General features: G+C 42.2%; 1 protein-coding gene across 2 annotated transcripts; it reads right to left on the bottom strand.

The window, feature by feature from the left end:
* Positions 1-3504: 3504 nt before the first annotated feature.
* LOC139782741 (ubiquitin-protein ligase E3B) lies at positions 3505-14540 on the bottom strand. Of its 2 annotated transcripts, none has more exons than XM_071721779.1 (16): positions 13949-14540; positions 13293-13445; positions 12889-13216; positions 12623-12811; positions 12337-12528; positions 12080-12269; positions 11720-11962; positions 11463-11634; positions 11260-11378; positions 11009-11124; positions 10519-10721; positions 9903-10203; positions 9273-9665; positions 8800-8964; positions 8567-8678; positions 3505-8145 (listed from the first exon to the last, which is right to left on the bottom strand). In XM_071721779.1, exons 1-16 carry the CDS (start codon positions 14110-14112, stop codon positions 7973-7975), a joined length of 3213 nt encoding a protein of 1070 aa, XP_071577880.1. In that variant the 5' UTR covers positions 14113-14540; the 3' UTR covers positions 3505-7972. The 2 variants fall into 2 exon arrangements, with proteins under 2 accessions (XP_071577880.1, XP_071577881.1); XM_071721780.1 differs by having other exon boundaries at positions 10519-10717; positions 11005-11124.
* Positions 14541-14811: the final 271 nt, after the last annotated feature.

Genomic DNA, 14811 nt, shown 5'->3' on the forward strand with positions numbered 1-14811 from the left:
CTGACTAGACGTGGAAAAGGGCAAACGAGTTCCCTACGAGGTTCGCTCTCACCTAGCGGAATACACCTCGCGCGGCGAGTGATCGCGATTGCCGCAACTCGTCGCTCCACTTTCTACTGGGACATCGTTTACGCGCCCGAGCGCGCGCGCGCCCAGAGGCTCCGCTAGAGCGATAACGCTATCTAAATACGCTGCACATTCGTGGCGGCTACGACGAATTTCTCCGCGGGCTCTGGAAACGACCGGATAGAGCGATAAAGACGCGAAATAACCGATTTTCCAGGATACTTGCCGGAGTACATTCTGCAGAGTTGGAGTCAAATATAAAAATAGATCTTTGTTTCTTTTTTATTATAATTTATCTAAATTATATAATATATTATTAGCGCGTATACACCCAGCTTGGTTCATTAGCCCCTTTTAGCTCCTTTGTTTTTATTTTTCGAACCTCGACCGGTATTATTCATAGTCGGATCTTATATTTAAGACCGTCTTAAGTACAATCTTAAGATGTCGTAAACCAATCAGCCGCATTAACATCTTAAGATGTTACTTAAGACGATCTTGAAATAAGAACGGATTATGAATATCGGCCCTTGATCTATTATTATTTTGATGAAAATATATCTTTTCGAGAGGACGCGACTGCTATGCGCGATTTCTACTACAAAATTTATTACGGGTACCTATTTGTGTGTGTGTCCTGATTTATACCTATTGTTATATTAATCAGCGACAATTAACGGTCTCGTAAGTTAATCACGAAGAGCTTTCATCATGTAATATTCACTGAAAATCTCACTTGCGTTTACAAGTGTTTCGATCATCCATTCTGGTATGCCAATTAAAGGGTTTCTGACGAATTACTCCAATTCTCGTTTGGCGAGCATCGCTTATCGTCAATTCCGTCGCGCCGATTAAAAAATGTATTGCACAATTTACTCTTCTTACTGTTAGATCTAACGTCAGAACCGTTGCAGAGCCATATTTCTTTCTTCCCGAAGCATTCCTATTAAAACCACGTCGTTCACACGTGAATGACACTCAATTTCGTGAAAAAGAAACTCCCCGAAAGCCAAATACACGTTTTCTCTCATAATTTACTTCTATCTTATAAAATAAAATCATTTTTCGCCGTTGAAGAACGAGGCTTACGAAAATTTAATGTCATTCGCACTCGCATGACGCAGCGCTTTCGGACGTGAGGAAAATTCATTCATATATGAACGAGATGCCTATGACGCGTGGCGGCGAATGCGTCGAGACTTGCAAATTTTACCAAGGTGATCGTTCGCGCGCGCAATCAGCTGACGCGAGCGGCCACGAAGGATCGAAGGTTGAAAAATCGGTAAATTTTTATAGGAGAATCTTTATAAGAGAATCTCTTTATAGGAGAATTTCTTTATAGGAGAATTTCTTTATAGAAGAATATTTATAGGAGATTTGCGAGACACTTACCAGACGACGCCGAAGGCCCCGTAACCGATGGGTCGGTCGGGCTGGACGGGATCCTGGGCGGGCGGCGGGGGCGGGGGTGCGGGGGCCGCCGGGTGGTAGTAAGTGGGGGGCGCTGCCTGGGCCGCGGCCGCGGCGGCGGCGGCGGCGGCTAGGACCGCCTGGCCCGGATGGGCCCCAGCGGCGGCGGCGGCGGCGGCGACAGCGGCGGCACCGGCACCCCCGCCGCCGGTCGCCCCCGCCCCGCCGCCCTGCATCAGCGGTATGGACACGCTCATGGACACCCGCGAGTGCCGGCTGGGCCCAACCACTGCCATCAAAGCACTTGCTGGCCCGTCCGCCCCCAGTTCACGGGCCGCCGTGCCCCCTCGGCCCCACCTCCTCGACGACGACGACGACGATGAAGCGAGCCACCGTTGTTGTCGTTTGTGGTGCCGCGGACGATCGGCGGGCGAATCGATCGGTGGATCGGTCTCACGCGACGGGCATAGTTCCACTCTTCTTCTCTCGCCGCGCTGATGGAACGGACCCCCTTCGCCGTATCCCGGCGCCGCTGTCTTATTCCTCGGGCCACGAGGGGGGGAGGGTGAACGCGATACGCGCGCGGACGACGGCGTCCTTTATCGCGTCGTGATAAGCGACGACGTGTTGTCCTCCACCTCCTGCTCCCCACCGCCGACGACACTGAGGGCACCGTTGTTATTATTATCGCCGTTCCTGCGCGATCCCTGATCTTGAAGAGCCTGTCTCCGCGATCCCGATAATACACATATACATCTGCATATATATATACCACACACGTACATATATATTATATGTATAATATACGCCTCCCGTCACGTACGGTACGATATCGCGAGCGTGACAGCGAACGGCACTTAGCGCGCTTGGCGACGCTCAGGTTAGGTTATGTTTGACGCACGCATCCATTCACGCACACACACCCGCACACGCGAGCGCACACACCGCCGCACTCTCTTGTGCGTACTGCTCCGAATCACGGTCCGCTCCGTTCTCACCGCCGCGCCGTGTCCGTCAATCGCATTCGGCGACGAGCCTCGTGACGAAGTTGTCGTCGGGATTGCCTCCTGGGTGCCGCAGGACCACGGCGGGAAGGGAAACGTGGCGCGGGAGGAGCGGAAGGCGGCGCTTGTTCCTGGGAGAGCCGCGACGGAGGTGGAAGAAAGGGGACGCGAGGTGCCGCGCGACGACGACACGACGTGTTCGATGTTCCCTCGGTGCGCGTACGTACGCACGTACGCACGCACGCACGTATGCACGCACGTACGCACGCACGCACGGGCCCTCCCCCCGCGAAAGCCGCCGCCGCCACTGTCGTCGTCGCCACCACTACCGCTTTGCCACTGCGTGGTTGATCGTCTCCTCCTCTCGGAGCGGAATAACCTCTCTCCTCTCTCTCTCTCGCCTCTTCGGAGCACACGCGGGACGGAAGCAGCACACCAAAAGCACCACCCGGGAGCCACACGCGGGGAACGGAAACGTTTTCTCGACCGAGTCGACGACACGCGCGACGACGACACACGCCGCGAAGTTGAAGGGGGTGGACAGATAGGCGACAGATGGACAAAAGAGAGAGGGGGAGGGGGAGGGGGAGAGAGAGAGAGAGAGCGAGAGCGAGAGCACACGCGCGCACAGCGAGACAGCGAGAGGGGGAGGCGAAAAAAAAGGAGAGAGTCTCTCGCGTAGCCGCGACGGGAGATCGAGCCGCGCTCCGCCGACGATACACACGTCTGCCCGCAGTCGAAGCTTGCTGGCCACTGCTGGCCACTGAAGCACACACTGAAGTCGCCAGACCGCGCCAGGCCCCGCGCAACCGCGACCCGCAGCGCCGGGCACAAAGGCGGTCACGTGACCGGCGCGGCGGCTCACTGCGCGTGCATGCGTCACGCACCGCGCACGCGCGCCACGTTTTTAATCTCCCCTTCTCGAAAGTATTCGTTTTCCCTCTCTCTCTCTCTCTCTCTCTTTGGCTCTTTTCGTGCTTTTGCGCGTTCTGGATGAAATAAATTTTGGAGAAGATAATAAATACTCGTTTTTTAAAGCGATTTTATTAAAGGAAATCGGACTTTTCTCCATATCGGATTTTAACGTTAACAAAATTATACGTGTGTATAAATTTTTCCTTTTCTTATAATATGTATACATCGAGACACAATTTTGTACAGTAGGGTTTCAGGCAGCACGCATGTCCCAAATCGGGGCCGTCATTAAGACATCTTTTAGACATCATATCATAAGACGTCTTAAAGATGTCTTAAACATGTCTTTAAGTGTCTGAGCAGAATAGCTGACTTATAATTTCAAGACAGTGTTTTATGCTTTAAATCTTTGTTTTTAGCAACGCACAATACTGTCTTGTGTCTCAAGTCTTAAACGAGTGTACAGAGTGTCAACATTGTAAGACTTGAGACACAAGACAGTATTGTGCGTTGCTAAAAACAAAGATTTAAAGCATAAAACACTGTCTTAAAATTATAAGTCAGCTATTCTGCTCAGGCCCTAAGACGTCTTATGTCCCGATTTTGGACACGGTGCTGTCTGAGGTGTGATTGTTAAAACTATAAAATGCAATGTTCGCAGTTCTCCCTCTTTTAAGTCAAATACATTGTCACGCGTGATTAAAGATACAATAATAACTTTTCAAATAACAAAGTGAGATAATGTTTTGGTTAGAGCGGCCGATACCGGTTGCTTTCAAAATCGAATCGTTACCTCCGAGAATCTGAATTCTCTTTTTTCTCATTCCTCTTTTTTCGGCGATGGAATTCGGATTTTATCTCTTTTATGTCTCTTTCCGCGTTCGCAGGAAGGGATCGGTTACGTAATGAAAGGAAAGCGAATGCACACGCGACAATAACGCAACAGCTTTTGCGACGTGTGTATATGTATTTACACGATTGTTGCCAATCCTCACCATATGAAATTAGCGGATCTCTCCCGTTCTTATACTGAATCCTCCTCTCCTTATACACAGAATTCTTAATAATTTAAACCATCGATTATAAACGGCGAGCGGGGCGGCCGTTGCATAATCGAAACGAGCGATTTACACAATGCGTCGTCTTCGTTCGCTTTGCAATTGTAAGAGAAACTCGCGCCACAGCCCGTTGCTACATTTCCTTCTTTTTCATTTCCTTTATTTATTATTTTTTTTTTCTTAGCGAAGAGAATCTGTCCCTTAATTATTAAACCTCGTAAAAATTCCCTATTACGACGAACATAAAATCGTCTTACAATCGCAAGCTTTCCGTTCGATACGCCAATTTTAATCCTACACTTATACTGATAGCCGTCCTTCAAACTTTATCACTCTTACGACAAGTATACCCATGTACCGGAGTGTGTTCGCTGCTCCGCTTTAATAAATATACACAATCCCGCGCTCACGCAATGTCCCTATGACCAAATACAATAACTGCGGTAACACATTATACAAATATAACGTTGCGCCGATAAGTAAATATATATTATGTAAATAAAATAAGAGTTAATTAAACTGTATACTCCATCGAAACCAGTGGATACAGTTTAATATATTGCACAAACACACAACGAGGCTGAATTTACGGGTATATCGCAGGGGTTTTTCGTGTTATCGGTTATCAACTCGATCCTCGAAAAATAAAATTGTACAAACGTCCAATGCGTCTCTTCATTTTTCTTCTATTTATAATTGCGTTTTCGTCAGAGCGGGTCGAATCGCCGATTGCGTGAGCACAGGCTTACAGAACGCTTGCAACGAACGCCTAATCACGTAGGAAAATATCCAAAGATTACATCTTACGAATCGTTCGCCCTTACTCTTTGGTCTGTCATCGAATTCCCTCCGTCCAATGCCTCTCTCGCATTGTCGTCTATTAGAAGGACGCGTCCCGAAAGGCAAGAGCAGTAATAATATATCATTAGAGACCTCGCTTCTCTGCGCAGAATACCGCAGTCCTTTTGTGCCCTCTTTCTTTCCTTTATATTTATAAACACATGCGTGTATTCCGCACGCGTTACGATTACGGCGAATTTTACGGATGGAACCTTCGTCGAGTTCACGCCGTAATGACTGAAAGAAATTCTGCGCCACTTTATTAAACTTTAGTAAAACGAGATAAGATTGTTTAAGCTATTGGGCTAATCGTCAGAGTCTCCCACTCACAATTGCGATAATAAACATATCTATAAAAGTGATAAAAAAATTAAATTAAATTGTTAATGTATAAATTATAAAGTATCATAAATTTTATTTGTCAACTTTTGTCCGCTTACGGCTCATCTTTTTTACCAAACTCTCTCTCTCTCGCTCATTTACTTGTCACGGATGGTAAAGTTTTACTAGAGATAAATAGAAGAAAAATATGTATTATTCCAAAATTAAGAAAATACATTTCTCTTTGTTTTTCTCTTTCTCTAGTCTCTTATTATTCAATCAGCTTCTTATTACGGATGTTCGAAGAACTTTTCAACCTCCGCGTGAAATACGACGAGACACTTGTCATAATCTCCTTCGATCGGAACGAACCCCGGGGACTTCTCATCCGCGAGCGCCCGTGGGAATTGTACCTTTAAGATCTTATTAAATCGATTAGACGGCACGTCGCGCCAATAGTCCGTACAAAAGTCTTGAGAAAATAGCTTTTAAAATAGATCGTGGCCTCTCCGGTTGATTTTCTTCTTCGCGGGGAAAACTTTTAGAAACTTGCAAGTCGTTTTTTGGATTGCTCACGGAGACTTATTTCACACGCGCGCTGGTTCGTCGACAAGGCATCCCCCAGCTTCGAGGATATTCCCTTGTTAATGCGGGAGTGGTGAACCTCTTCCGAAGTGCGAATGCAAATTTAATTGAATCAATAGACAGTACAGACCACAGTCTTCTGAAATTTTTGTAAAAGATTGTGTCTACGACAGTTTGAAATGCAATAATTCCGAAACTTATGTTTACATTAACTTTTTTATTTTGGGTACATTTCGAAGATTTGTTATAATTAAAATTGGAATATAAATGTAATCAAAAAAGATTTTATGAAAATATAAACTCGTAAAGTATCAACCAAATTATTCTTAAGTAATAATTCAGAGACTAATGATTCATAATTTAATAATTTATAATTTTGCAAGATATTACAATTTTTTCGGAGTCACAATGTGAATAGGGCCTTTTCCTGCTTATTCATTCAATTTCTTGGGTAGTTGGATGTCCACTCACAAGGGAACCTCGCGAAGTGGAAAATTCTGATTTTAATGAAACTTTCCACACATGTAGGGGGAGTAAAAAGATGAATTTAGATATTTTTTGTAGCGGCCCAAAAACGGTTTTAAGGGGTGAAACCACTGCTCATATGTAGAGCGGTTTTTTGCTTTTCTCGATATATCTCGAAAAATATTTGAGATATCAAAAAATGTTTCAAATAAAAGTTTTATAGTAAAATCTCCTCTATTCAACAACATTAATATAATATTTTTTAAAAATAATTTTTTAAACAAAACTTTTTTTTTCAAAATTTTGTTAATGTTGTTGAATAGAGGAGATTTTACTATAAAACTTTTATTTGAAACATTTTTTGATATCTCGAATATTTTTCGAAATATATCGAGAAAAGCAAAAAACCGCTCTACATATGAGCAGTGGTTTCACCCCTTAAAACCGTTTTTGGGCCGCTACAAAAAATATCTAAATTCATCTTTTTACTCCTCCTACATGTGTGGAAAGTTTCATTAAAATCAGAATTTTCCACTTCGCGAGGTTCCCTTGTCAGTGGGATAATCTATAATGAACGTTATCTTCAATATTATCTATGAAAATAAATTTAAATGTCCGCCACTCCCGATCTTAATGTAATGTTGATCAACGATTCTATCCACTAACAAGCGCACAATTATCTCAGCGGTATTAAGCTCATGAGGTATGGTGTATTTCAAATCGGTAGTGTGTGCCTGTATGAGTATATTGAAGACCGCAGAAACGAACGTCATAAACAGGCTTCATGCTAAAATACTCAGCTCTCGTCATACGGTGAAATTTATTTAAATATATATATATATATATATGTATCTAACAGTTATCTATCCGCAGGCTTGTTATTGTGTACCCTTATGTTGTACATTCTCATGTTGTTTTACGATACCATCGATCCCCGAACAATATTGATGTCGCAATGTTCTCCAAAGAAAATCACGATGCTTCTGAATGACCTCTCTAAAACGTTCGCGCCATCTCAAAAACAACATTTAAATAGTGACGCTTTTAATCGGGTTATAGATTATGCACTGGATGGGGATAAGGGCGGTTTAGGCATCACACGACATCGCTTTAGATACCGTCGAATCTGAGGTATCGATCGTGTCAGGTGACTTTTCATCCCTGCGAAACCTCTCGGCATGTTTCGATTGTCGATCGAATCTCATTTCGTTCCGATTGTTGAAAACTGTCACACGCAATGTTTCGACAAACTCGCATAATTCTTCACTCGTCGCTTCTCCTGGGTTAGAAATGCGCGACTGGCAGCACTTAGGAGAGTTCGAATCCAGTATTGCTGGTGACGGCATAGCGCAGTTTCTCCCGCAACGTGCTTTTCTTCTGATAATTCGGCAGCTTGAGCAAGTTGAAACACGTTGACGAAGTGGGCAGTCGGTTCTGTGGGTCCTTTTTGCGAATCGTAAAGAAACCCCTAATCACGCTGCCTAAATTGCAAACAAATTTCAAACAAGTTAAATTCACAAAGAAACATTCGTGGACAATTTAGAAGCTAACATTGACAAAACTTTTCCTTAAAATTACGATCTCAAATAATCCATTAGGTTTGTAATAATTAAAGAAATTGTGATATGTAATTAAAGAAATAAAAGTCCGATATTATATATTATTGTAAAGAGAATATCAAAGAGAACTTATGATGATTTGTTTCACCTGAGATTTAAACATTTTAAACTAATAAAGATACATATAAATTTTTATGCACCATCGATTATTATCAATCATAAAAAAGTATAAAACAAAAAATTTGAAAGGTGTTAAAGATCTTTCCAGTTTCTCAATTTTATTGTTGGTTATGAAAAGATTTTGATTCGTTTTCTTTTCGAAATTATTCTATAACGATCGTACCAATAGTGTCACCAGTATCCTCATCGTCGCAAACTTCCACGCATCGTATGGAGAAAGGTGGCTCCAGATGAGCAAAACCCAGCAAAGGTGACTTCGAGCAACTTGTCACAAACTGTTAAACACCGTTATTATTGTCTAAGAGGATTATTAGTGTAGGATAGATATTAGAGATATCTTGAGAAAATCATTAGAAAGTAATTTATTAGAGAAACTGTTAATACCAAGATTGGTACCTTTAGAAATAAGCCTTTTTCTTCTTCCGTAAAATCCTTCTCTAGAATGTCCCATAGCCAACATACCACTCGATGACTGTCGTGAAATCCGCCGTAGTATTGCGTATGCCTGCGTAAATCTCGCAGATCCAAAGGTACGTTATCGCCCGAGATCAATCTTTGCAACTGCAAAGTCACGCGTGCGTATATAATAATACATAATACTGTATTAATCATAGCACCATAATATTTGCCTCATTTAAAGGTCTCATTTCATCTTAAATTAATTTCGGAATGTAGAGCTTAGATTTTAATTCAAAAAGTTATTGAAATAATTTAGCAATTTAATTCTTAAGTATTTACACACATTTATCACATATTTAATTATATGCAATTATATTGGATTTATCATATTCAAATTAATGATTCTATGCCACTTAATTCTGATATCTCAGTCATAGGCTGCACTACAAATAAATGTAAATAATACTCACCTCGGGCGTCGAAAACAACGATAGCCACTCGGGATTAATGATCGAACGGAATCCCTTGATAAAGGCGGTCGTTTGCTCCTTGATCTGATGATACATTCTATAGTGCGCCATGTGGTGGATATATTGAATTTTGTTCTGATTGGTCACGGCGGTGGTGCGCCCGCCAGTGATCAGCTCGTGCGTGACCAACTTGCCGAGCACGTCCTCGTCGAGGGAGAACGTCAACTCTAGCTGACGAATATCGCCCTTATAATGCTTCACCAAAGTCAGGCTACGATAGAGATCGCGATCTAGGGAGGCAAGCTCATCCAGCCAGCTGTATAATGCACCGCCTGTTTGCCCGGAAAATTGCGAGACGAAGAATGACGCAAAAGGCACATCCACAACGATGCCCTGGACAGCAATAAGAAATCGATTATTATAAGAAAAAACCGATTTTATCTCTAAATAATATTCATAAATAATGAATAATTAAAATAATCATTAAATCGCATATAATGACACGAGAGATATTCTAATTATTTTCAAAATATTATTTTATTATTTAATATCTTTTAACTATTATAATTATAATTTTAAAGTTGTGTCGTCATTTACAATTAATTTACTTGATCGTGGATAAGGGTTTACCTCGTAAACTGCTTTGCCGAGCATCCGTCCGACGAACTCGAACAGTTGCAAGTGATTGTCCTGCATAAAAGACGTGGGGGATGGATAGAGCCGGTTTTCGCTGGTAGCTTTGAACAAGTTCAGAGATGGGTCGAATACTCGTTTTATTGTCTCTTCTAAGAACTCCTTGAAAACCCCGTCCTGATCGATGCCGGCTTCAGCTAGACCTTGCTCGTTCACGAAACGTACCCTGATCATACCTTTCAATGCTTGTGACGGCAACATGGCCAACTGTCTGTATCCATCCTCAACTATCCGCGTTCTATAAAATATAAAAGAATATAAGAAATGAAATATATAAGAAAGAATATGAAGAAAATAATGTAGTACGAAGAATCGTAAAATAATGTTAAATTGTAGGTACTGTATTGAAAAAAGGTTTTAAAAAGAAGAAAAGTATTCTCTCTCTGCAAAATAAATTATATTACCAAATTGAGGAAAGGATTTTTTTCTTTTTGGCAAACGTTTAGTTTCCAGAAAGTAGTATCAAATTTCACCAAATTAAAAAAACATTTTTGGAAGTCCAGTTTTGAATAATTAAAAATTGTAAAATAAATAAGAAAACATATCAATAGACCTGTGTACGACGATGAGAGTGGTTGGTGGACTGTTACAAGCGCTCTCGGTCAAACCCATCACTGCTTTCTCGTCGGCTATGTGCTTGCGAAATAATACGACTCGCTCCGAATGGGCGATGACGTGAGGCATTTTTGAGAGTAAAAGCGCTGCGCCGCGTCGTCCTTTTTCCAAATCGGCCAAGAAGCCAGATACTCGTACTTCCTGTTTAAAGAAAAAAAAAACTGTGAATTACAAGATATCGAATATTAAAATAAACGTAGTAAAAACAAATTTCTCTACTTCAATTGCATACTATAGGTATGAATGTAAGTGTAAGTGCACAGATTAATATAATAAATATTACATTAATAATGTTTATTGACTAATATAAAAAATAGATATAAAAAAGATAATTCTTTTTTAGAACAAATTATAACATAAAATTTTCGTAAAATAGTCTGAAATATTCATAAAATGTTGAAACCAAGATACACTTAAGATATACTTAACTTGGCTAACCAATGACCTTCTGGGCAGAACGTTCTGCGGCAGTCGCGTCGATAGATTGCCATTAGAAGAATATAAAGTGAGATAAACAGAGGATTGCTGGATACCGACTTCACATCTGTAATATCCAATATCAAAATTTTAAAGTCGCACATATATATCGTATTTCCGTGCATTAATCCTTGAATTCTCTCTATTTTTTCTCTTGCAATTTTTAATCAATGATCTAACAAAAGACAGAAAATCGACTTACCGAATAAATTAGTGAGAACCGCTTTGTACAAGAATTGATTTAAAAAGTACGACATAGTGATAAAGTCCGTGAGCTTGAAGGGATCTTGGTGCTCGTACATTTCCATGTCGTCCAAGATGCTGAAATTGAGAACTTAAGAGATTAGTCCAATAAAACCAATTAAATTTAATTAAATTATCTGGAAAGGAAATTATGTCACTTACGTAACGTAGTGTGTCATACAATCGGCGAACAGTATCAACATCTGGAATTCAGGTGCCGTGCACTTAGTGTTCGCCGCCAAGAGATCTAGAAATGCTTTCAGACCACAGTGCGGTCCCAGGGTGGTCAGAAATAGCCACATGTGATAAAGAATTTTACCCTGATAGCACAATCCTGTTTTTGTGCATACATGTCATTAGTCGATATATCACTTGCATATATGATCTTGTATGATTGCACACTAATTTATTATACGTACCCGTCAATATCTCGATCTTCATTTGCGTGAGCGTGTGCAGTGCCGTTTGATATAGAGAACAAATCAGAGATATCTTGGTAGCCTCCGGACTGCCTAACTTCCTGTAATTCTTGGTGCTGTTGTTCCTATTAGTGCGAGCCTCAAGAAACGCTCGTCGGAAAATATTGGCGCCTATGGAAGAGGTGCTTTGCTGCTCTACCGGAGGTGGTACCTCTTTTTCAACGAATTCGGTTAGTGGCTGCTCTGAAGAAAAAAAAATAAAAAGTAAACAGGGAGCTAATTGATTCAGATCACACTTTTGTATGCAAATTGTAGTTCTTTGTAAGAAATATCAGGATATGTAAAATTGATGACTCTCACCGATTAAATGCGTAACGATCCTGCCCGTCCAAAGGCAGGCAAGCTGCAACTTTACCGAAGGAGTCGCGTCCTGTAACGAGGTGTCGATCGTCTGTGCAAACCAGCCTAATACTGGATGCCAATGCGTCAAATTACTTCGTTTGGCGACTACGTATTGTTGACATGCTTCCAGCATTCTCGTCACAACAAACTGCAAAGGATTCACAAAATGTTATCGAGATACGCATGTAACGGGGAAGATTACCATAACAGCTTACCGTAAAAGAAGGAAAGCAAAGCTCTCTCAGTACTTCTTCCCTTTCGATATTCGCCAGTTGTATTAAATTAGCGAGCAAACAAAGCGCGTAACTACCCTCGAGGGCATTAAAGACGATCCTTAAATTCTGCTCAGAATTTAGCAACTCCAAACTTCTCGCAAACAGATTATTCGTTATGAACGACGAAATGCACTGTAAATACACATCAGAAACTTCACATACTTAGATTAGAGAAGAAATACCACAACGTATAATGAAGCTTGTAAATATTTTCTTTCTTTCCTACCTCCGGTGACAAGACATTCAGGTGATAGACCAGAGCTGGCACGCTAAAGATGTTAATCAGGAACAGGGAGACCAGCTTGTCGGACATTTGCGAAGAGATCAGTGGTCTCAGTGTCAGAGTAACCGCTGCTGAAAGTGTAACCGGCTTCAAAGCAATTTTCGCTCTACCAAGTCCCTTCATTAAGAGAGCCTGAAATGGAGAACGTAACTTAGAATTGTTAGAAAGAGAATCAGGATTATTAGGGAGTCTCTTGTTGCTGTTATTACCTGCATAGTACCATAGAATCCATTATTAACTAGGTGGCCCATTATGTTTGCGCATAGCTGGCTCATGCCGGTCTTCAACTGGTCCATGCCCTTCACCTTCTGTATAGCCCACGTTCCCGGCGATGTAAAACTCACCAAAGTATGCAGTCGCAGCAATATGGATTTGTGGTCCGATACCCTCTCCGGCTTTAGGCTGTCCAAGCCGGAGAGACAGTGGTACAAAACTGTCTTCATTTGTGATATCCATGATATGTAATGATCCTTGTTGAACGCTACTCCGACGTAAGATATTTTTGGAGACTCGGAATCGAGAGTCAGCACAAGGTATCTGAAAGATCGTCTTGGTTGGAACTCTGGATCCTTTTCGAGAAAATAGAAAGTATTTTAACGTTGCACGTACTCACCTACACACTCTCTCTATCCTCTCTTGATCTCTTTCCTTCTTATAAATTAGCAAAAATCTAGAAATAATTCTATACACGTCCAGAGCAGGTTTTAGTTCCACCGTTGCATTGTCGACACCGGTGTCATCAAGGAAATTGTTATCAAATTCTTCTCTAGAAGTAAAAATAGTCTTATCAGATAACTGGGATTTTTGTGTAAAATTATACATTGCATTCTGTATCGATCTGCTTTTACTCATAATTCAATTCTTGCAGCAGATACAAATTTAACTCAAATTTGCTAGTTGAAACAATGGACAAAGACAAATAAAAATGTATCTTAAACTAACAACTACCACATTAAATAAAATAGAAAATGCAACTAATATATGAATTTCTTTTCCTGCCATTCTACAATAATTCGGCTTATCTTCATCATATTTGCCTGAAATTCCGTGAATCCGACTGACTATCAGCAGTATTTATTTATACAGTGGAGATAACTGCACAATTTTTACAGAGCTACAATATTGATCATGTTCAAGTTATCGGCAACACGGTAATTTCCTTTCACATGGTGACACATGCATTCTCACATAAAAATCGCGCTCGCGAGCAGCTCCACCGTCTCGTCTCCGCTTCGCGTAGAAGTCGTAGGCTTTGTCTCTCGCACTTACAGTATCCGCTTGGTGAACTGAACGCGGGCCAGCCAGGAACGAACGTGGGCCTGAATAAGAGTAGCCGCGGTCTCCCTGCGCTTTTCATGGGCCCGATCCTCGCGCGCGGCCTTCTTCTGCTGCAGGAAGCTGCCCTTCGACGACGAGCCCTCCGCGCAGAACATCTTTGTGCCCTCGATCGTCCGCTCACCCCCAGGCCGCAGGGCCCGAACAACCCCTCGGGACACCTACGCTTCTCCCCCACCTCCACCACCCCCTCGTCGTCGTCGTCGTCGTCGCTCGCTGCTAACCGCGAAGCATCTCCGAGGCATCCTCGTCAGCTGATGGGCATCTACCAGTCTCCCCCACCACGTTCGCTCCTCGTACGTGATATATCGCTCGAAACAGCGTCGAGATGTATCTCGACGTGTACGTCAAGTCCGGACTAAACCGCGTCCGAGCTCCGAGCCCGCCTCCACGAGGATTTCACTGTCGCGGCTTCGGATGAAACATTGTGCTCCAATATCGCCTTTCTTGAAATAGTTGATTGAGTTGAGATACTTGAGATAGCCTGGTCAGCTGACGGGTATTTACAAATCCCCCCTCTCTATCTCTCGCAGGAGTGAAAAATCACCCATCAGGGACGGACTTAAGGATCTGGAGTTCCCGTAGTATATCGAAGATTAGATAATGAAATATTTTCGTTGGAATTTTCTTTCTCCGTAATGTACAGAGATTTTAGGATCACATTCATACACGATTTGGGTAATTATACAATTTAGGGGCCTCATCTCAAATATCGATGAAATTTATGCTCAATCGACGCGTTTTTGCACGAAACGAAAGAATCTGGCAGAAAAAAGTGTCGCTCTGCCCCGCGATGT

Source organism: Temnothorax nylanderi, unplaced genomic scaffold, assembly GCF_030848795.1.
Source record: "Temnothorax nylanderi isolate EJ_2023f unplaced genomic scaffold, tnyl_v1.0 TNYL_tig0436_pilon, whole genome shotgun sequence".
Taxonomy (NCBI): domain Eukaryota; kingdom Metazoa; phylum Arthropoda; class Insecta; order Hymenoptera; family Formicidae; genus Temnothorax; species Temnothorax nylanderi.

Excerpts from the sequence above, each read along its gene's own strand:
- LOC139782741 (XM_071721779.1), bottom strand. The coding sequence starts at position 14,112 with ATGTTCTGCGCGGAGGGCTCGTCGTCGAAGGGCAGCTTCCTGCAGCAG. Across the intron at positions 12,529-12,622 it reads TGAATGTCTTGTCACCGGAG|TGCATTTCGTCGTTCATAAC; the intron begins GTAGGAAAGAAA and ends GTGTATTTACAG. Across the intron at positions 12,270-12,336 it reads TTTGCTTTCCTTCTTTTACG|TTTGTTGTGACGAGAATGCT; the intron begins GTAAGCTGTTAT and ends AATCCTTTGCAG.